The following is a 23,417-nucleotide window of genomic DNA, read 5'->3' as shown; positions in this document are numbered from 1 at the left end:
TGTCCAACTCCTTGTGACCCTATGGACTGTACAGGCTCTGTCCATGGGATTCTCCAGGCAAGAATATTGGTGTGGGTTGCCATGCCCTCCTTCAGGGCATCTACCAGACCCAGCAATCAAACCCATGTCTCTTATGTCTCCTGCATTGGCAGGCAGATTCTTTACCACTAGCGCCACTTGGGAAGCCCTTCTTTTATTTTACTGTTCTTTGTTTTGTGTATCTGTGCACTGATCTTTATTACTGCATCCTTTCTGCTAGTTTTAGTTTATTTAGCTCTTTTTCTGATTTCTTAAGGTGTAAACTTTATTGGTTTGAGATTTTTAATGTAGATGTTAATAGCAGTAAGTTTTCTGCTGAGTAAAACTTCCACTGCATCCCTTGTTTCAGTATGTTGTGTTTTTGTTTTCTTTTGTCTCATGATTATTTTCTTATTTCCCAAGTTTCTTTTTTTAATCAGGGCTTTAAAAATTATTTATTTATTTTTGGCTGTGCTGGCTCTTTGATGCTCCGTGGGCTACTCTCTTAGATGTGGTGCTTGGGCCTTCTCTTGTTGTGAAGTACAGGCTTTAGGTGTGCAGGCCTCAGTAGTTGCTCTAGAGCTAGGCTCAGTAGTTGCTTTGTTGCTTTGAGTCATGTGGGATCTTCTTGGATCAGGAATTGAACCTGTGTTCCCTGTATTTACAGATGGATTCTTTACCATTGGGCCACTGGGGAAACCCTCTTGTAAGCTTTTTTGACTTAAAGTTTATTTTGTCCAATATCCACACATCCACTGCATTTCTCTTTTGGGTATTATATACATGGGGTATCTTTTCTATCCTACTTTCAGCCTCCTTGTATTTTTTTTTATCTAAGATGAGTCTCTTCTAGATAGAATATAGATGGATCATGTGTGTCTTTTTATCCAGCCTAAGCTCTTTCAGTAATTTAGTCTATTTACATTTAAAGTAATTGTTAGTAAGGAGAAGTTTACCTCCACCGTTTTGTGACTTGTTTTCTGTTTGTCTTAAATCCTCACCCCCCCACCATTTCTTTTATTATCACTTTCTCTTGTGTTTAATTTTTTCTAGTGTACCATTTTGATTTTTTCTCTCCTGTATAGTTTATAATTATTTTTATAATGGTTACTTTGAGGATTAAAATAAGAATCAGTATTACAACAGCTTACTAGGAATGATACTCTTCATTTGAACAATCTGTGAATGCTCTGTTACACATCTCTGTCCTTCCCTTTACAGTAGGTTTGTTGCCAATAACATCTTTATATGTATTCATTAACATATTGATAATTATTGTTTTATGCTTTTGCCTTTTAAATCATAGGGCAATAAGTAGTTATAAACCAAAGGTATATTAGTACTGGCTTCCTGTTGCCTTTTTTTTTTAATGTATTCATTTGTGTTCTGTATTTCTTACAGCTTCAACTTACTCTGTAGTTTGTATTTTTGCTTGAAGGATTCCCTTTAGCATTTCATATTGGGTAGGTCTGCAGGTAATAAATTTGCCTTTATTTTTTGGGGGAATGTCTTAACTTCTCATGTTTGTTGGAGGAATATTTTGTTGGATATGGAATTTTTGGTTGACAGATTTTTTTCCCCCACCATTTTAAATGTCATGCCATAGCTTTTCACATCCATGATTTTGGACGAGAAATCTGGTGATGAGGATCCATTGCATATGATGAGTCACTTCTCTCTTACTTCAAAATTCTCTTTTACTGTTGGGTCCACAGTTTGATTATTACTGTCTTGGTATGGCCATCTTGGAATTGAGCTTCTTGGGTGTATGTGTTTATCCTCATTATATTCATCATATTTGGGTAGTTTATAGCCATTATTTCTTCAAATGTGTTTTTTGTTCATTTCTGTCTCTTTTTGTTACATATATTGGTGCTCATAGTGGTGTTACACAGATTCTTAGGCTCTATTCATTTTTCTTCATTCTTGTTTTCTTGCTCTTCAGACTGGATAATTTTAATTATTCTGCTTTTCATTTTACTGATTCTTTCTTCTGCTTGCTTAGATCTGCTGTTAATCCCCTTTAGTGACTTTTTTCATTTCTGCTATTAAATTTTTCATCTCCAGGACTTTTGTTTGGTTAATTTTTTTTTAGTTGAAGTATAATTGGTTTACATTGTTGTGTTAGTTTCAGGTGTACAGTGAAGTGATTTTAGTTTTATATATATATATTCTTATTTGTATTCTTTTCTATAAGTTATTGTAAGATATTGACTGTAGTTCCCTGTGCTTTATAGTGGGTCCTTATTTATATTATACATAGTAGTGTGTATCTGTGTGGTTTTTTTTTTTAAGACTTTTTTTTCTGTGGACTATTTTTAAAGTCTTTACTAGATTTGTTACAGTATTGCTTCTGTTTTAATATTTTGGTTTTTTGGCGAGGAGACAGTGTGGGATCTTAGCTGCTTAGATTCCTAACCAGGGATTGAACCCACTGCGTTGGAAGTTGAAGTCTTAAACCACTGGACTGCCAGAGAAATCCCAATACTGTGTATTTGTTAATCCCAAACTCCTAACTTATCCACCCCCACCCCCCTTGCCCTTTTGGTAACTGTAAGTTTATCTTGTGTCTATGAGTCTAAATTGGTATCACTTTTTAGATTCTACAAGTGATGTCATATGACATTTGTCTTCATCTGACTTCCCTCATTTAGTATGATAATCTCTAGGTCCCTCTATGTTGATGTGAATTCTTTCTTCTGACTGAGTAATATTTTATTGTGTATGTATCCACCATATCTGTATCCATTTCCCTGTCAGTGGACACTTAGATTGCTTCCATATCTTGGCTTTTGTGAATAGTGCTACTATGAGCATTGAGGTGCATATATATTTTTTCTAGTTTGAGTTTTCATCTTTTCCAGATATGTGCTCAGACGTAGGATTGCTGGATCATATGATAGCTCTTTTTTTAGTTTTTTTTTTTTTAAGGAACCTCTATACTGTTCTCTATAGTGGCAGCACCAATCTGTATTCCCACCAACAATGTAGGAGGGTTCCCTTTTGTCCACACCCTCTCCAGTTGTTTGTTTACTTTTTTGTGGGTTGTACCACAGGCCCTGCAGGATCTCAGTTCCCTAAGCAGAGAGTAAACTCATGCCCCCTGCATTGGAAGCACAGGGTTAGATAGTGGCAGTGGTTAGGTGTAAAGTTCTAACCACTGGACCACCAGGGAATTCCCAGGGATTTTTATTTTTAAAAAGTTTAATTTGTCATACTGTCTCAGAACTATTATAGATGCCATAAACACATACTGAATAATAGCCTTTACTATTACTAGAGGTGAATTTACCTTAGCTTTCTTTGCCCCTCCTTTGGTACCTAGAAAGCTCGGGCTAATCAGTGAGAAAATGATGAATGAATATTTTTCTTGAATCATTTTGAAATGCTTTCTTTGTGATTTTCATTGAAAGTTCACTAGCTTTTCTTAGCAACTACTAATACTTTATTGTAGTGAATGTCAACATTTTATTTATTTATTGGCCATGCCATGTGGCATGTGGGATCTTAGTTCCCTGACCAGGGATAGAACTGATGTCTCCTGAATTGGAAACACAGAATCTTAACCAACTGGACCATCAGGGAAGTCCCAAACATTTTATTTTTTAACTACCTTTTCTTTTTTTCATGAGAACGTCAAGTATTGGGGTTAATTGATTCTCATGGAATCAAAGACCAAGTAAAGCTGTGAAAGCATTTATAATTTATGATGATTGTCTCAGTCCACTTGGGCTGGTATAACAGAAGTACCAGAGATAATAGACCTTCATGAATCAGAGTTCTGGAGGCTGGAAAGTCCATGGCTGGGGCTTCTGCAGATCAGGTGCTGGTGAGGGCTTGCTTCCTGTTCACAGACAGGCTTCTCTCTTTGTGCTGGGTCCTCCTGTGGTGGGAGAGGGAGCTTTCTGATGTCTTTTATAAAACAGTCACTCATCTCACTCATGAGGGCCCCACCTTCCTGACTTAATCGCCTCCTTATACCATCTCATGGATTTGAAGGGGGACGCAAGCATGTGGTCCGTAACAGTGAAGCAGTATCACAAGGAAGCCTAAAAATGAATTAGAAACTTAACCGAAATCTTCAGGTACAGACAAAACTGCCTGGTGATTGTTAGGAGTTAACAATGTGTTAATTGATTTTCACATTCAGTTATCTTTTTAAATTCTAAGAAAAACTGCAAAATAAATGCCATTTATTTTAGGGAAAATTGAAGCCCAGAAAAGTGAAGTTATTTACTTGGTGTTAAATAGATAATTAGAATTGATTTAGTATAGAAAAGTGGCTGAAGGGAATAGATTTTATTTGGATAAGGTAGAAGAGACCAACTTGAATTAGATTGTGTTTTCTTCATAGGGCTCAGTGAGTGGTAGTTGAAGCATATTCTCTCTGGTGTATAGAAGTGACCACATTTATAATCTATGATTTGGAAAGAACTGTTATGGCTGAGTAATTACTCTGTTTTGAAGCGTGGATTTACTGCAGAGAACTGTGCATTAAGAGAAGTCTTCTCTCCCCATAGTTACACTGTTAGGAGAAATGAGATGAGAACTGTGCAGCAAGGGAAGTCTTCTCTCCCCACACACTCATGGCCACCAGAGGGCACTGGGGATTCAGTTCTGTCTTAAGCCCCAGAAATTGTCGTCTTGTTTTAGGTATGCTGAAATACAGAAAAGATCCAAGAAACTCGTGCTTTAAAAGCCTTTGCATTCCCTAAGTTCAGTGGATTTACACCACATTCTTCTGAAAATTGCTATGTTGATAAAGATCCTTCCTTGCCACTGACAGATAGATGTTAACTACAAGTCAGTTCCATTTGTGTTACATCTCATCTTACCCTGGCACTTTGGGCTTGATATTTCTTCCTTTTGATACTTGTATGTTTCACATACTGATTTGGTTATTTTTTTATTGAATGGTGTGGTCTTTTTTTTTTTTAATTAATAAGAGTTGTGCTCTATTATTGTTTAATACTTAATAACATATTATATAGTAGTTATGAACATTCAGATCCTGACCTCTCCCATTTTCTCACTGTGGTCTTGGCAGCTTACTTTTAGGGTTTTTTTGTCTGTGGTATGTGGGATCTTAGTTCCCTGACCAGGGGTCAAACCCATGCCTCCTTCAGTGGTGTCTCTTAACCACTTGGCCACCAGGGAAGTCCTGGGCAGTTTACTTTAGATGATTGCATTTTTTAAAAAATCTGTATAAGGGAGATAATGATTTTACTTTTCATTGGGTTGCTTGAATGTTTAATCATCATGAGTATTTGGCTCATAATAAGTATTAAATGCATGTTAACTATTACTGGATGAATGTACTTGTATTTTAAGAGAACCTAATTGAATCAATTATTAAAAATTTGAATCAAATGTTATTCAGCTTATTTCAGCATTTAAAACTTTATGTAGTGAGGTTAAAAATTTTTTATGTTTACTTAAAGTTAAGTGAAGGCCTTGATGTGAAGGTTTCTCCCAGCACATGCTGTTGTTTTATCATAAACAAGTCTTCCTTATTAGGTTAATACAGTATATATTTTAATATTTGAAAGTGTATTTAAAGTGTCTTAGGGAAATTCCTTGGTGGTCCAGTGGTTAGGATTCTGCACTCCTACTGTCAAGGGCCTGGGTTCAATCACTGGTTGGGGAACTAAGATCCTGAATGCTGCATGGTGCAGCTAAAAAAATAATAATAACAGTTAAAGTGTCTTAGAGCTTAGAATGATAATTTTTAGGTCTTTGAGTAAGGCAAAATAATCACCCCTTAAATTTTTAAATGAAATTAACTATTTTTCTTAAAGCAGATATAAATGTATTTTTTCTCATTTTCTAATATTAGCATGTCTTCCATGCTGAAACAAACAGCTTAAACAAGAAGAATGAAGAGAGTTGTAGGATCAAGCTTTTTAAAAAAATAAAATAAAAGATTTATTTATTTTTGGCTCTGCTGGGTTTTCATTGCTGTGTGGGCTTTCTCTGTTTGTGGTGTGTGGGGTTCTCATGGTGGTGGCTTCTCTTATAGTGGAGCATATGCTCTATAGTGTGGACTTCAACCATTGTGGCTTGTGGGCTCTATGGTGCCGGCTCAGTAGTTGCAGAGCATGGGCCCAGAATCTCCACCGAACGTGGGATCTTCCCGGACCAGGGGCCGAACCTGTGTCCCCTGCATTGGCCGGTGGATCCTAGCCACTAGAGCACCAAGGGAAGCCTTGGAGCCAAGCTTTGTGCAGTGTGTGTTGAGTCCTGACATTGTCTTGGAACCTTGGGCACTTTTGATTTATATATCTGAGCTACTGCTTTTTCTTAATTGAAGTATTGATTCATGATATTCTAAAAGTTTGAAGTGTGCAACATAGTGATTCACACGTTTGTGTTTTTTTTTTTTTTTTTTTTTCTGGCTTGTGGAATTTTAGAATAGTTCCTGGTGGTTGCTTGAATCCGGGCCTTAGCAGTGAAAGCCTGGGGTCCTAACCACTAGACCATCAAGTGACTCCCAGGTTCATGATTTCTGATGGCAGGGGTGTTGACCTGTTTGGTTTATTGATTTTTCTCAATGCCTCAGACTGTGTCTTGTATATACTGGGTGCTCCATAAATCTTTGTTGACTGCAACTATTAACCTGACTTGCTGACTTTGGTGAGTTCTTTGCTTGTTTTTGTATCTCCTCTTGTCCTGTTCCCTTCCATGGACCTGGACCTTGTTCCAGCCATGTTTGGCCTTCACCCTAGTGCTGGAAGTGTCAGCCTTGTTCCTGTTGGGCTTCTCTGGGAGCTGCCCTCACTCCAGTTTCCCAGTTAGCTCTTGCTCGTCATTCCAGGTCTCAGTGAAGTGTCCCCTGCTCACAGAGGTCTTTGGTCTTTTTCCTTCATCCTGTTACCCATTGTTTTTTCTAAAAGTCAATTTTACCTTAATAAGTGAGAAGGCATGCTCACAAATTCAGAAAGTGCACCAAAACACACATTGAATAGTTTTTCCATCCCAGTCAGCCGTCTGTCAGCGTGATAATTATTTATATTACGGTAGTTGTCTTCCGTTCAGAGGCTTTTGTTGCGATGTAAGCACACGGCCGTATAGATGAGGCAGTGTTTGTAAGCTTCTGTGTTTTCAGACTGGGCTGAGTGGCCTTATGAGAGAAGAAGGGTTACCAGGCAGTTCAGAGTTTCCACTGGGCCCTTAGACCAGGTTTCCACACCTGCAGAGCTGTAGTCTTGTCTCCTTTGAAGGTGTAGGGTACAAACCACTTCACGGTCCTGTCTGTCTGTCTGCAAATTGACCTGCAGTCTGTACTCACCCTGCATTTTCCCTCCTTGTTGTTTTTTTCCAGTTTAGCCTCTGAGATGAAGGTGATCCATGTTCAGGACTGGGTCTGCTACCATCCGTGCCCATCACCTCATCGTCTATCTGCTCAGTAACTTATTTTTCTCCTTTCTGACTGTTTTATTGTTAACTTGCTGCTGTCTCGTTGGCTTTGGCACAGCTCTGCCTGTGTAGTAGGTGCTCAGAAATACGAATCGACTGTGGCAGAGTCATGAGGAGTTTGGACTGTTGCGGTGAAGACCTGGAGATGCATTCTAGCTGTGTGACTTGGTTAATTAGTGTTTCTAAGTCATGAACATGGGACAGATATTACAGCTGTATCAGGGTTATTTTGAAGATGTAACCAAGGGGCAGATAATATTTTCCTAGGACTATTGTAACAAATTACCACAAACTTGGCAGTTTAAAACTGGAAGTCACAAGTCAGAAATTGGTGGCCTGGGGCTCAAGCCAAGGTGTCACCAGAGCTGAGCTTGCCCAGGAGGCTCTGGGGAGGGCTCGCTCCTCACCTCCTGTAGGTTTCGGTGCTGTGACATGCTGGGCTGTGTCGTTCCCTCTCCGCAGCCGCCTCTGGTCTCGGTGCCTGTTGTCTCCTCTACCTCTTAATGGGGTACAAGAGAGGTATGTACAGGGCCCACCCAGCTAAGCCCATTTTGAAGTCCTTTCTCCTCGTCATCTCTGCACAGACCCCCTTTCCATGTGAGGTAACAGTTACAGGTTCCAGGGCTTAGTATCTGATGTTGCCAGGACTGTTACACAGCCCAATAGATGGACACGAAGGGCAGAGCAGTGGGCATTTACGGTTTGTGGGTACAGTTGACAAAAGTTTCGGATTCCCAGAAGGATTTAATCACGCAGCTACATGGGAGCCAGGGAATGTGAGAATAGTGGATTTAAAAAAAGATAAGGAAAGTTGGAGATTAATCATGTCATTTTATTCAGTACAGTGAATAAATGGGATAAATATCAAGAGGAGATTGTCATGATCAGATTTGTTATTTTGTTGTTCACGTGTGTGGAACGATTTATGTATGTTTTCAGTGTTAATTTATAGGGTAGGCAGTGGTAGAGATGAGAAGGTTACAAATATACTGCATATTCTTTGAAAATTACATAATTACCTGTATTTTTATATTACAAGTTATTTTTATATCACATGTTAAACTATATGAAATGATTAGTGACTGAGGGAAGATCACAGAATGGATATCAAATTTTTCCTGGAAAATGGATAAGAATTGTTGTCACTTAGAGTAAGAAAGAAAGTAAAAGTACCTTCAAAAAATTCTTTGAATTTGAGTTGCATCAAAAGCCACATACTGACATTTGTAACGTGTGTCTTTTTTCCTTCTCCTTAACAGGGTCTTTGGCATGGACACAGGTTCAGCAGGAGGATTGGAAGTGACTGATCAGACTCCTGTTCTGTTGGGGAGGACGGCCATGGCAGCTAGTCTCACGGATGTAGGAAATTCATTTAGTGGGCCACCTAATCCTTTAGTGAATAGATCTAATAAATTTCAGAGCTCATCAGTGGAAGATGATGATGATGTTGTGTTTATTGAACCAGTACAACCACCTCCTCCTTGTGCACCAGTGGTGGCTGATCAAAGAACCATAACATTTACATTATCAAAAAATGAAGAGATGCCAGGAAATGATTCCAAAATTCTTCCTTCCTCAAAAGAATTGGCTTCTCAGAAGGGGAGTGTAAGTGAGACAATCGTCATTGATGATGAGGAGGATATGGAAACAAATCAAGGGCAAGAGAAAAATTCCTCCAATTTTATTGAACGGAGACCATCTGAGTCTAAAAACAGAAACAATGATGTGGATTTCTCCCCTTCCAGTTTTTCAAGAAGTAAGGTAAATGCAGGAATGGGTAATAGTGGTATCACCACAGAACCAGACTCTGAGATTCAGATCGCTAACGTTACGACCTTAGAAACAGGCGTCGGCTCTGTGAGTGATGGCCAGTTAGAACACACTGACGGGAGAGACATGAACCTGATGATCACACACGTAACATCTCTGCAGAATGCCAGCTTGGGAGATGTCTCTAATGGACTGCAGTCAAGTAATTTTGGTGTTAATATGCAAACATACACCCCGTCTTTAACTTCACAGACCAAGACTGCAGTAGGACCTTTCAATCCTGGTAGAATGAATGTGGCAGGAGATGCATTTCAGAATGGAGAGTCTGCAGCTCATCACAACCCTGGTAAGCAGTGAGGGTCCTCTCCCGCTCCCCCTTTAGGGGTTGTTTACAGGCAGGTTCTTCTTTCATTGTCCTAATTGGTGCTACTTTGGTTAGTTTACTCATGTAAGGTGTGTTAATTCTATTGACTTTCAAGTTTCAAATTTTAACTAATAAGAGATGTAAACTATGTATGTAATATTTCTCTGTAGAGTATTAGAAAATTAATCAGAACAAAATACTCTTTATATTTACTATGCTCAAATCTAATAATTTGGCATCCTGTTTGTCATGTACTCATTTTATGCTCTTGTGTTTTTAATGGTATGGTTTTAATGTGCAAATAGAGAATGAAAAGATACTTAGTACATGTGAGGAACAATATAATGTATAGTTGCATTTAGATTTGTGTTTAATTTTGACTGCCTGTCTGATTTTAATTTTTACTTTTTAGCACTAATTTTTTTTTAATATGTAAAGATTGGTAAATTTCTTGACTATTTGAAAATACTTTCTGCAGGCAGCTTTACTCTGTGGAAGCTGTGAGAAGAGTTCTGTGGCTTTTCCTGACCATGTGAGGCCTGCCTGTCTCTCGTGTACCTTCTCTTCTTAGGCTTCATCATTTTAAGCTTGTTAGCAACTTTATCAGCCTAGGATTGTGGGGAATAATAAGAAATGACTGAAACCGAGGCTGTGTAGAATGTTTTGTGAAATGCTAGTTGTTTTTCTTACTTATTCTTTTCGGTTATGATAGTAATGTCTAATTACTGAAGAATATTTGGAAAATCCATAATTAAAAAATAGGGGGGAGAAACCCATATGAGGTGATTAACTGAAGGTTACCTACCACTGTTGATAATGGTTTGAGTGGCTGGTTCTCATTCTTTCTCCTTTGTATTTCTTAACTTGCTTGAGTGCACTTCTTCATAATGTTCCTTCTTGTTTTCCCTCCATGTAATGTGGCTCTGTATTTTTTCATAACACTAAAATTGTTTATACACGGAAGTTGTAATGACTGCACATTGGATTTTGTTATACCAGTCGCCATATTTGGCTTTTACACCATTTTCCTTTTTTGCTGTTGTTGGTATATGATGAACTTTTTTCCCCTCAAATTTCTGATGATTTCTTAGCATTTACTCCTAGAAGTAAAGTTACTGGATCACAGAGTGTCACTGCTTCCATCTGTACAAAGATCATTGGTTATAAAAAGGTTCTGGTTTATAGTGATTTTGAAAAAAGTATGTTTCTTAATACTCAGTTTTGAAAAATTCTAATGTCTCCCAAGACCATTTCCCCTTGTATGTATTTACATATATTTGTTGGTAGGTCATTGATGTGTATATGTGTATGTGAACTTGTGAGAGCATTTTTAAGTTGTGGAAATAGTTTGTCATGCTGCCTTCTGGAAAGGTTTTACCAATTTAAATGGCTATCAGCTGTATATTAGAATATCTTTCTTTCTGGCTCACATAAAAGTTTAAGACATGATAATAGTCAAATTAGTTTCAAACAGCTATTTGTCTCTCATAATTTTAAATATATTAAAAATGTATGAAAAAGAACATAGTGTGCAATCTTTACTGTTGAGGATGGTACATTTAATTGTAACCTGGGATTGCAGGATAGGTCTAGCTTTGGACACTTTCCCTTCCTCCCACTCCTTTAAATAAACAGTAGATCTTTTAACTTTTGACCATATCAAGAGTATATGTTTGATTTTGTTAATTCTCTATTGAGTTCAATTCCAGTTTTTAGTATTTAAATGACTCTTCAGTTCAGTTCAGTCACTCAGTCATGTCCAACTCTTTGCGACCCCATGAATCACAGCACGCCAGGCCTCCTTGTCCATCACCAACTCCTGGAGTTCACTCAGACTCATGTCCATCGAGTCGGTGATGCCACCCAGCCATCTCATCCTCTGTCGTCCCCTTCTCCTCCTGCCCCCAATCCCTCCCAGCATCAGAGTCGTTTCCAATGAGTCAACTCTTCGGATGATGTGACCAAACTACTGGAGTTTCAGCTTTAGCATCATTCCTTCCAAAGAACACCCAGGGCTGATCTCCTTCAGAATGGACTGGTTGGATCTCCTTGCAGTCCAAGGGACTCTCAAGAGTCTTCTCCAACACCACAGTTCAAAAGCATCAATTCTTCGGCGCTCAGCTTTCTTCACAGTCCAACTCTCACATCCATACATGACCACTGGAGAAACCATAGCTTTGACTAGATGGACCTTTGTTGGCAAAGTAATGTCTCTGCTTTTGAATATGTTATCTAGGTTGGTCATAACTTTTCTTCCAAGGAGTAAGCGTTTTTTAATATCATGGCGGCAGTCGCCATCTGCAGTGGTTTTGGAGCCCCAAATAATAAAGTCTGACACTGTTTCCCCATCTATTTCCCATGAAGTGATGGGACCAGATGCCATGATCTTCGTTTTCTGAATGTTGAGCTTTAAGTCAACTTTTTCACTCTCTTTCACTTTCATCAAGAGGCTTTTTAGTTCCTCTTCACTTCCTGCCATAAGGGTGGTGTCATCTACATATCTGAGGTTATTGATCTTTCTCCTGGCAAGATTCCAGCTTGTGTTTCTTCCAGTCCAGCGTTTCTCATGATGTACTCTGCATATAAGTTAAGCAGGGTGACAGTATACAGCCTTGACATCCTCCTTTTCCTATTTGGAACCAGTCTGTTGTTCCATGTCTAGTTCTAACTGTTGCCTCCTGAAATGGACTGGAATGGGTGAATTTAACTCAGATGACCATTATATCTACTACTATGGGCAGGAATCCCTTAGAAGAAATGGAGTAGCCATCATGGTCAACAAGAGTCCGAAATGCAGTACTTGGATGCAATCTCAAAAATGACAGAATGATCTCTGTTCGTTTCCAAGGCAAACCATTCAATATCACAGTAATCCAAGTCTGTGCCCCAGCCAGTAACACTGAAGAAGGTGAAGTTGAACAAGCGTATGAAGACCTCCAAGACCTTTTAGAACTAACACCCAAAAAAGATGTCCTTTTCATTATAGGGGACTGGAATGCAAAAGTAGGAAGTCAAGAAACACCTGGAGTAAATTTGTCCTTGGAATATGGAATGATGCAGGGCAAAGGCTAATACAGTTTTGCCAAGAGAACGCACTGGTTATAGCAAACACCCTCTTCTAACAGCATAAGACTCTACACATGGACATCACCAGGTGGTCAACCCCGAAATCAGATTGACTATATTCTTTACAACCAAAGATGGAGAAGCTCTATATAGTCAGCAAAAACAAGACCAGGAGCTGACTGTGGCACAGATTATGAACTCCTTATTGCCAAATTTAAAACCAGTAGACCATTCAGGTATGACCTAAATCAAATCCCTCATGATAATACAGTGGAAGTGAGAAATAGACTTAAGGGACTAGATCTGATAGATAGAGTGCCTGATGAACTATGGACAGAGGTTTGTGACATTGGACAGGAGACAGAGATCAAGACCATCCCCATGGAAAAGAAATGCAAAAAAGCAAAATGGCTGTCTGGGGAGGCCTTACAAATAGCTGTGAAAAGAAGAGAAGTGAAAAGCAAAGGAGAAAAGGAAAGATAAAAGCATCTGAATGCAGAGTTCCAAAGAATAGCAAGGAGAGATAGAAAGCCTTCCTCAGCGATCAGTGCAAAGAAATAGAGAAAAACAACAGAACAGGAAAAACTGGAGATCTCTTTAAGAAAATTAGAGATACCAAGGGAACATTTCATGCAAAGATGGGCTCGATAAAGGACAGAAATGGTATGGACCTAATAGAAGCAGAAGATATTAAGAAGAGGTGGCGAGAATACATAGAAGAACTGTACAAAAAAGATCTTCACGATGAAGACGGTATGATCACTCACTTAGAGCCAGACATCCTGGGATGTGACGTCAAGTGGGCCTTGGAAAGCATCACTACAAACAAAGCCAGTGGAGGTGATAGAATTCCAGGTGAGCTATTACAAATCCTGAAAGATGATGCTGTGAAAGTGCTGCACTCAATATGCCAGCAAATTTGGAAAACTCAGCAGTGGCCACAGGACTGGAAAAGGTCAGTTTTCATTCCACTCCCAAAGAAAGCCAATGCCAAAGAATGCTCAAACTGCCGCACAATTGCACTCTTCTCACGCTCTAGTAAAGTAATGCTCAAAATTCTCCAAGCCAGGCTTCAGCAGTACGTGAACCGTGAACTTTCTGATGTTCAAGCTGGTTTTAGAAAAGGCAGAGGAACCAGAGATCAAATTGCCAACATCTGCTGGATCGTGGAAAAAGCAAGAGAGTTCCAGAAAAACATCTATTTCTGCTTTATTGACTATGCCAAAGCCTTTGACTGTGTGGATCACAAAAAATAACTCTTAAGAATACTCTTATCCATGTGTATTGGGACCCCTAGTACTTTAGGACTGTTGCTGAGTCAGGGAATGTCAAGTGCACATCAGAAAGCCAGACAGATACACCTTTTGCTCCTGAGTTTACGGATTAGCTCTTGTGTGTATCTGCGGTCTTTGTTTGTAATGGATAATTACAACATCCTAGCTGTTTATGCTGGCTCTTAGACTAATGATGACTTTGGCAAATTAACCTCTGTTCCTTGATGTTCCTTGTGTAAAACAGAGGCTTCAGACAGAATGCTTAAGTCCCTTCCATTCCTAAAAGTGTGTTGACGTTGGAGGAGGTGAAAATTTGAAAGTAGGGGAAATGTAAGAATTGAACTATAGATTAAAGGAGCTACTGTGTGTTTAGTTTACAGGGCCTAAAACTAAATTGAAAAAAAATTGCCGTTTTTCAATGTCAAGTTAATAGATGATTTTAGGTTTAAATAGGTTCCTTTAAGTATATATTCAAATGAGAAGCCTACAGAGTTGAAAATTCTAAGGAGCCACTTTATGTTGTAAAAGCTATTCCTTCTAACATATATTCAAATAAAATTTTTGTCTGATGGCCCTTCATGAGATGGAACTGCCATTTCAGTGATCTGCATTCTTCGTGTTCATTAGTATTTTTACCTCTTCATTAAAACTGGCCCTCATGGTATCAGGGTGACAGGATTCTGGAATGCACTTTGTTTACTCTCTGTATCAAGTATGGATTTATTTGGAGGGGTTTGTGGATTAGGTAAAATTTGAATAGCAGTGTATGTAGCCCCTGGAAACCATTATGTCCGTGGACTGGTCAGAACCAGGAACTTGCCCTCTTTAAGGTTTTGGTAGTAAAGAAATGTCCTCATACTCTGGATATATTTGTATTTGTTTTTCCTATGAAAGGACATCTTTTTTGTATGGAAGTTCAAATTTCATAAGGAGCTTGAAACGAAAAATATTACAAGAGGACAAAGTAGTAGAAGTTAGAAGCAATATCATGAAAAGTTTCAAAATGCAAAACGTTTGCAGTATTGGTGACTCAGACGGTTAAGCGTCTGTCTACAATGCAGGAGACCTGGGTTTGATCCCTGGGTTGGGAGGATCCCCTGGAGAAAGAAATGGCAATCCACTCCAGGACTATTGCCTGGAAATTCCCATGGACAGAGGAGCCTGGTAGGCTCCAGCCCATGCGGTCGCAAAGAGTCGGACACGACTGAGCGACCTCACTTCATGGGGTTGCAAAAGAGCTGGACACAACTGAGCAATGGAGCACGCACACACACAGTGGTGTTGCGTCGAGAGGCTGTGGAGCGGTGACCAGTGGTCGGCTGGAAACTCACTGCTCATCCCACTGAAGCAGACTGTGAAGGAGAGAGGGGTGGACCTCTGCTCCCCAGCATTGGGCTCCCAGCTCTCAGTGCCATGCCCAGTAGGCTGTGCTGCTGGCAGGGGCAGCACCCCTGGGGATGGTGTATTGGTCCCCATGTCTGTGTAACACTCTGATTTCTTTGATATTATGTGATGTACTTGGAGGCTATAGAATGAAACATGTATATGGAAAAGCTGTTCTCAGAAAGATTTATTTTAAATTTTTTATTATTTTTAAATTTTTTTGGCTGTGCCATGCAGCATGTGGCATCTTGGTTCTCTGACCAAGGATCAAACCCATGCCCCCTTGCAGTGGAAGCATGGAGTCTTACCACTGGACTGCAAGGGAAGTTCCTAGAAACATGTTTTGAGTATAATCATTTGTAACTTTATCCAACCTATGTTATATTTGTCAAAGGTTCTGGTTGGTCAAGATTTTGTTACACTTTTATGTTGATATATGTGTTCCTTGCTTAAAGTCATATTCTGTAAGTTCTTCCTGTTTAATAACTAAAGGCTAATACTTTCTAGTGCTTCCTATATGTCAGTCATACATGGTTTTTAAACCATGTATTATCTTGTTTAAAGTTTCCATTTGCAGTTGAGAGACGAGTTAGGTGCCAAGTGAGTAACTTCCTGGGCTGGTAGGTAATGAAGCCTGCATGTCACCCTTGCTGACTCCAAAGTCTATGCCTTTGACCGTCCACTGTACTGTACCTTCCTGATGTCTGAAATGTACAGAATGTTTCTCTGATACAAATTTCAATGTATGTGTGTGTGGTTTTTTTTTAGATTCTTGGATCTCCCAGTCAGCATCCTTTCCCCGTAATCAGAAACAGCCAGGGGTGGATTCTTTATCACCAGTGGCCTCGCTTCCTAAACAGATTTTCCAGCCTTCTGCCCAACAGCAACCCACTAAACCAGTTAAAGTCACTTGTGCAAACTGCAAAAAACCTCTGCAGAAGGGACAGACAGCTTATCAGCGAAAAGGATCAGCTCACCTCTTCTGTTCTACCACCTGCCTTTCTTCCTTCTCTCACAAGCCTGCTCCAAAGAAACTTTGTGTTATGTGTAAAAAGTAAGGTTTACCTTTAAACATGTTTCCATGTGGTTGAATATTGGTGATACAAAATTTGAGAAAAATTGTTTTAGAGGTGAATCACCATGTTTTGAAAATGCAGAAGCTAAGCCAGACTAAAATTTGTAGAGCACTAGAGTGTTCTCTGTCAAGCTGAGGTGGTTTAGGAATAAGAGCCTCCTACTTGGTTGGGCTTTGGTTTGGGGTTGATTTAGATCCTTGATCCCTGTAATAAATATATCTGTGATCTCCATTGGACTTCTTGAGTTTGTAAAAAATACATACATGCTTATTTACATTACTAATTATAAGAATTTAGTTCTAGCCCGATAAAATTCTTAAGCAATTTATGTGTGACTAGTTTTGTATTAAAATAGGTCAAAATTTAAAGTACTTTCATGTTAAGATTGTTTAAAATTGGCAAAACTTTGGTTATTGTATGCATTTATTTATGTTTATCTTAAACGTTAGGTCATTTTTTAATACTCAACTTTTGTCGATTCAGGTGCCAATTTTTTGACAGCCTTGTAGTGAATCCTCTCCTGCTGTTTCTATGTCTGGCCTCACTAGTTAAAAATAAGATGAATATGGCATGTTTTGTACAAGGTCAAGCAGATGGATTTTCTGTACCATCTCTTGAGCAGCCCATGTTTGTGAAGATATTTTAGATCTCAGAAATTTGGAAAGGGCTGAGTGCCCTGTGTAAGCTTAGTAAATTCAAATATTGGTGCAATTGTTACACATTTTTTGGTTGCTTTACAGTAATAAACTTGCATACAGTAGTATAAGACCTGAAAATTCAGAATTAAAGGAAAATTTTGAAAGTCATCAATGTGGTGATTTCTTAACATTTTAATTGTAGTTGAGATCTGTACAGAATGGTCAGCGGGGTTATTCTGGGTTATGGGATGTATTTAAATTCACTTTTGCGCTCTAAAAGAATGTTGTATTCCTGTGACCTAGATACCTCATGCTTTCTGCTTACCTGGAGAGGAAAATTGCCTAGGTATCATAATTTATACCTCAATAAATTAGGCCTTGACATTAAACTCCACATTTATAACAAAAAGTTTTTTTTAAAGTGTTTCCAGTGTCTGAAAGCCAGGTTAAGGAGCTTGAAGATGAATTGAGTGGTGGCTGGGGTTTAATAGTACTGCTTCTCAAGCTTCTGTGTTCATCATATTTTTCTGAACCAAGAGTTTTTACATAGTAAAGGTGATTTAATGAATCTAAAAATGGTTCCAATTTATGGAAGTTAAAAATGTCACTTTTTTTGTATTTGATTTATTTTTAAGTGGAGCTTGACTTTGCTGCTTTTCAGAGATATAACTACAATGAAAGGAACCATTGTTGCTCAAGTGGACTCGAGTGAATCCTTCCAGGAGTTCTGTAGCACATCTTGTCTGTCTCTCTATGAAGACAAACAGAATCCTACTAAAGGAGCTCTGAATAAATCAAGATGTACAATTTGTGGTAAACTAACAGAGGTTTGTATTTCTGTGCTTTATCACTTAGTTCTGATTAATAGGAATGTTTTTTACTTTAACTGTTAACGATATGTCATCAGTGTGTGTTTTCTTAAAAGTTAGGGTATATGAAATCTGTCTTACAACTATCCCTTTATGCAGTTATGAAAAAATTGAAATATAGCATCAGTTGACTTTTTCCTTGATGTTGGGAGCACTCACAGACAAAACCATAGTGTTTAAATGGTGCTAAACTTCAAACAAGAGGCAACAGTCATGTCTAAGCAGTGAAATAAGTGGTGGGGATATTTTGGAGGATTTCATTAAAAATATATTATGGTTTTGGCATTTTATGAAATAAGAAATCTGTGTATCCATCCTTATTTGAATTATTTATAATAGTTCTCCCTATTCTGTATAGCAATGTACTTTATATTTCCGTTTGGATTTAGCTAAAGATTTCCAATCTGTTTTAGAAGTTTAATACTACCCAGCCTGGGTTGCTTCCTATCACTTATAAAGAACTCTTAGAGAAGTTTGTATTATGATCCTGGTGGTCCTCCCTGCTTCCTGCCATACGTGTATTCCATGTGTTTGTTAAAAAAAAAGTTTAAAAATAAAATGTACTTTGTTTTGCCCTTTTCCTAAACAAGCCTTACATAGAAAAAGAGGCATTTTCTTTCTGTTGGAGCACCTTGTGACTTAAGCTACATGTTGTGTATTAATTTGTGTTTTAAAATTTTGCTTGTTGTTTTTCTTTTAGATTCGCCATGAAGTTAGCTTTAAAAACATGACTCATAAGCTGTGCAGTGACCATTGCTTTAACAGATACAGGATGGCTAATGGCCTTATAATGAACTGCTGTGAGCAGTGTGGCGAGTACCTGCCCAGCAAAGGAGCTGGGAACAATGTCCTGGTCGTTGATGGTCAGCAAAAGAGGTTTTGCTGCCAGAGTTGTGTCAGTGAATACAAGCAGGTAATTCACCACTGGTTTGAGTGTGTTTTTAAATTGCTATGATAGTTTTACCCTTAATAGCATTTGATAACTAGATTTATCTTGGGATCTCATTTAATTCCATTATTAACATCTTAGAGATAACCTTATCTCAGATAAATGTGGAAATATATGTAGATGGTTGGAAATAAGGTTGTGATTTTACCATAGGTAAATGCTTACCAAAGTGATTCTGGTTTTGAAATTTTTTGGGGTGGTGGAAAGGGGTCATAAATATGATTTTTTAGATTATTAATGCTTAGGAATGATTATCTTATTTCATTTGTAATATTAATTTGAAATTTAAGATGTTTTGATTTAGTTTATTTTTTAATGATTTCAAAAGTCAGAAGTTGGCCCCCATTTTTTTCGTCTGTTGGTTCCTACTTATTCTTTATACATATCAATTTTTGATAGTATTCTATTTTCTGTTCTTTCTGAAAAATTAAGGAAATAATTTGTTCTTAGTTTCTCTTTTTTTCCTGTACAAAAGGGAGCATACTGTATGTGCTTTACTTGGACGCATCCCCTGTCAATATATTCCTTATTCTTTTTTTCATGGCTTAGTTTTTAGGTATTTTGTGAGCTGGTTAAAAATAAAGTTTGAGAAACTTATAAATTTCATTTGTATTAATCTGCTAGGACTGCCATAACAAAATACTGAGGAGTTCAGACAGCCAAGAATTTTCTTTCTCACAGTTCTGTCGGCTTAAAGATCAAGGTGCCCTTCCAGGGTGATTTTGGTGAGGCCGCTCTGCCAGACTTGTAGGGAGCCTTCTCTCTGTGACCTCATGTGGTCTTTCCTCTGTGCTCAGGAGAAAGAGTGTCCTGTAGGACTTCATTTAGTCTTGACTGCCTCCCTAAAGCCCCTACTCCAGATACAGTCTCATTGGGAGTAAGAGCTTAAAGATAATATATTTGGGGTGGAGGGGGAGACAGAGTATTGAAAACAAAATAAATAAACTTAAAACTTAGAAATTCCTAATTATTTTATTATATTTTAATGTTATCTGTGCTCTTGAAGTTATTTCCATGACTGTATTTGTGTGTCTCCCTCCCCAACTTCATGTTCATTTTATGCTGGTGCCGTGTGGATTATGGTGTTTCCTCTCACCTCCCAAAAACCAGTGATCACCAGTATACGAGACAACACTGGGCTGACTGTTGTTTATTTGGTTACTTTGCTGTGGATGGTATTGCATATTATCTCCATTGTTTTGCTGCTACAGATAACCGATGGTGAATAACCTGGCACAGGCACAGCTCAGAGATGTTTGGGTTCAGTTCCAGACTACTACAGTAGATTGATTGACTGACTGAAAGTCGCTCAGTAGTGTCCGATTCTTTGCGACCCCAGGGACTGTATAGTTCATGGAATTCTTCAGGCCAGAATACTGGAGTGGGTAGCCTCTCCCTTCTCCAGGGGATTTTCCCAACTCAGGGATCGAACCCAGGTCTCCCATATGGCAGGCAGCAGAATGAATATTAAAGCGAGACTTTTAGACTACTAAGTGTGCAAATAGCATCAATGTCTAAATAATGTACATACCTTAGTTAAAAATAGTGACCATCATCTGGGCCTTATTTTTCTATAGGAACATTTAAGTTATGTAATAATTATTCTGTAAGCTGGGCATTGGCACTAGGATAGAGCAGACAGGCGTTTGTAAAGTTGGATGAGGTTGTTTTAAGTCACGAAATAGGTAATTAAAAATCAGCTTTTACAGGTTGCTGGTTGACCTTTCAGTCTGGGAGCCTTTCTTTATATCTTTTTATATGGACCTAGAATCTGTTAGACAGAGTGAAGTGAGTCAGAAAGAAAGATAAATGTTGTATTCTGATGCACATATATGGAATCTAGAAAAATGGTTCTGAAGAATTTATTTGCAGGGCAGCCTTGGAGAAACAGACACAGAGAATAGATTTATGGACATGGGGAGAAGGAAGGAGATGGTGAGATGTGTGGAAAGAGTAATGCAGAAACTTACATTACCGTATGTAAAATAGACAGCCAGTGGGAATTTGCTGTATAGGTCAGGAAACTTAAACAGGGGCTCTGTATCAACCTAGAGGGGTGGGATGGGGAGGGAGGTTCAAAGGGGAGGGGATATATGTATTAACTATGGCTGATTCACGTTGAGGTTTGACAGAAAACAACAAAATTCTGTAAAGCAATTATCCTTCAATTAAAAAAATAATTAAATAAATAAAGCCTTTTAAAATCTTCTTTTAGGTAGGTAGCCATCCAGGCTTCCTGAAGGAGGTTCGAGATCATACACCAGACTCTTTCCTCACGCAGCCTGAGGTAAGTGGGTGGCCTGGCCATGGCCTCCACATGACACATGCTGCTGCTGCCTTACTGTGTGTCTGAGAATCATGTCCATTTGGAAGCATATTAACGTTTCTGAACTTAAAATCTGTCATGATGTTGATCGTTTTCTTTATCTCTTCAGACAAACAAACTTTCATTTCACTAAATATTATGTGTGTTTTCTTGTAATGTATTCTATTGATTTTAGGTATTTATGTTATTAAACATTAGTTTAAGATACAGATTTTTAACTCATAGTCCTTGACCACAGTAAGCATTTAAATGTAGAATATAAAAGTCCTTCTCTTGGACCTACCTGAAAGAGGGGAAAAAAAACCCCTTTCTTTCAAAAACTGTTTCCAAATCTATATTTGTTAAGCTGCATGAGTAAATTAGTATTTGAATAATAAATGTATACAATTAACAGTAATTAAAATTGTAGTACAGCAATCAAATAAGACATTTTTAATTAATACTGCTGTTTGGTTCATCTATAGACTTTATTGAAAATTTGTTTGTTAATGTCTGTTATAGCAAATTGGAAAAAAGATTTATATAACATCTAATCCAGAGTCATAAGCCATTATTTAAAGAAACCCTTTTTTCAGTTTCTCCCTCTCTCCTCCTGAGACCCTAGTTCCAGGTGTGCTAGACTTCCTGCTCCTGCTCCTGGTCGCAGTGGCTCATTACTTATTAAGATTTTTAAGTCTTGTTTTCCTTCTTGCTTCCTTGTAGAGACTTTCTTTGGTTTTACTGGTTTTACTCATCATTTCTAACCAACTGTTAGTTCCGTGTGGTGTAGTTTTTGGCTTGGCCTTTGTGTCATCTCTAGAGGTTCTGTCTGGGTCTTTTTTATGTCCTCTATTTCTGGCCTCATTATGTTCATGTTGTTCCTCCATTGGTTTCTTGAGTATATCAACATATTTATCATAGTAGCTCTTTTAATAGCTTTGCCTACTCATTTCATATGTCCTTTTTATATAAAATTTCTATGTTTTAGAGGCCCTTTATTACACAGATTCTACATCTAGTGGATTCAGTTGACTGAAAATGTGTTGGGGGTGAGGGTGTGGCAAAAAATTCCAGGAACTTCCGAAAATCACAAGTTAAATTTGCTACACACTGTCAGCTGTTTACATATCATTTACATTGTTTTAGTTATTATACATAATTGAGGGAGATGTGCATACTATACCATTTTATATAAGGGACTTCTGAACTGGTCCCTGGTCTGTCTGGTTCCAAGGTCTTTTGTGACCTTGATATTTCTGAGCACTGCAGGACAGGTGGTGAAGCGCCCTTGAGTTAGGTTTGTCTGCTGTTTTCTCAGGATCACACTGAGGTGGGCATGGTGGGCACGAATACCTAGGCAGCAGTACACATCCTTGTGCAGCGTCAGACCAGCAGGCACGTGATGTCTGCTGTCCGCTCTTGTGCATTGGCTTGGCTCACTCGGTCAAGGGGGCGCTGTCCCATTTCTCCAGGGCAGTTGCTGTTTTTCCCTCCATATATAGGTTATTTTGATGGGATGTATTTTATACTATGTAAATACCATGTTGCTCAGCAAACTTTTCACTATTTTTAACATCTGTTGTCAAATTAGAAAAATTCCAAAAATTGCAAAACTAGTATATAGGTACTGAAAGAAAAACTGTAAACTATACAATAGTGAAGAAAAGTCAAGCATGATGGTGTGTAAATTTTTTAGATCTTTATTTTTCTGCACAAACATCTTGCAACATGAAGGAAGAATTTCAGGGTTTTTTTTTGAACGAATGAAGTACAAGGTTTGCTTGAATTTATCTCTTAATCTTCACTTAGTATAGAAATTAGTATAATATCATGTCATCGTTGACAGTTTACCACTGCCTCTCTTCCACAGATTTAGTTCTTCACTATTCTTACGCTTTGGACTCCTTTGGTAACATGGTTAGATGGATTCTCAGAACGCTGTTAGATGCATAGATAAAATATCTATGATTACAAATAGGACCAGTTATTCAAAATATAGTTTTAAAAGTATTAAATGAAATGTGATTTATGCACATGGTATTAATGCATTAAGTAGTAAGGTATAGTGTTTAATAACTAATTTTTTTGAGGTTCACATCTGTGATACATTGATACACCTGCCAGTATAGATAAAAAGTTGGGAATTTTTATTTTTGACAAAGTCACGTGTCCTGCTAACTAGTGTGGTTTATTGCCTCTAATAGGAATGAAAAACAAAGCTGCATGTCGTTCGGTTGGATGTTAATGAATTTGAAGGGGTATGTTTCTTTATGCGGTGTTGTGGACACA

General features: G+C 38.2%; 1 protein-coding gene across 19 annotated transcripts in view; it reads left to right on the top strand.

The window, feature by feature from the left end:
- The window catches only part of ZMYM2 (zinc finger MYM-type containing 2), a 64,741-nt gene that overhangs the window by 10,845 nt on the left and 30,479 nt on the right, over positions 1-23,417 (top strand). For 10 of the 19 annotated variants that reach the window (XM_069601703.1, XM_069601706.1, XM_069601711.1 and 7 more), the window contains 5 exons: positions 8,694-9,550; positions 16,060-16,345; positions 17,667-17,832; positions 18,575-18,787; positions 21,039-21,110. In XM_069601703.1, the coding sequence (XP_069457804.1) occupies positions 8,704-9,550; positions 16,060-16,345; positions 17,667-17,832; positions 18,575-18,787; positions 21,039-21,110 (1,584 nt within the window). In that variant the 5' untranslated portion in view covers positions 8,694-8,703. Of the gene's footprint in view, positions 1-7,302; positions 7,424-8,693; positions 9,551-10,046; positions 11,228-16,059; positions 16,346-17,666; positions 17,833-18,574; positions 18,788-21,038; positions 21,111-23,417 lie in introns of those variants that run through there. The other 9 variants (XM_069601719.1, XM_069601717.1, XM_069601718.1 and 6 more) reach the window with 3 other exon arrangements.

This window comes from Ovis canadensis, chromosome 10 (genome assembly GCF_042477335.2).
Source record: "Ovis canadensis isolate MfBH-ARS-UI-01 breed Bighorn chromosome 10, ARS-UI_OviCan_v2, whole genome shotgun sequence".
Classification (NCBI taxonomy): domain Eukaryota; kingdom Metazoa; phylum Chordata; class Mammalia; order Artiodactyla; family Bovidae; genus Ovis; species Ovis canadensis.
The sequence above is the reverse complement of the archived record's forward strand: the minus strand, read 5'-3'. Positions and strand labels throughout refer to the sequence as shown.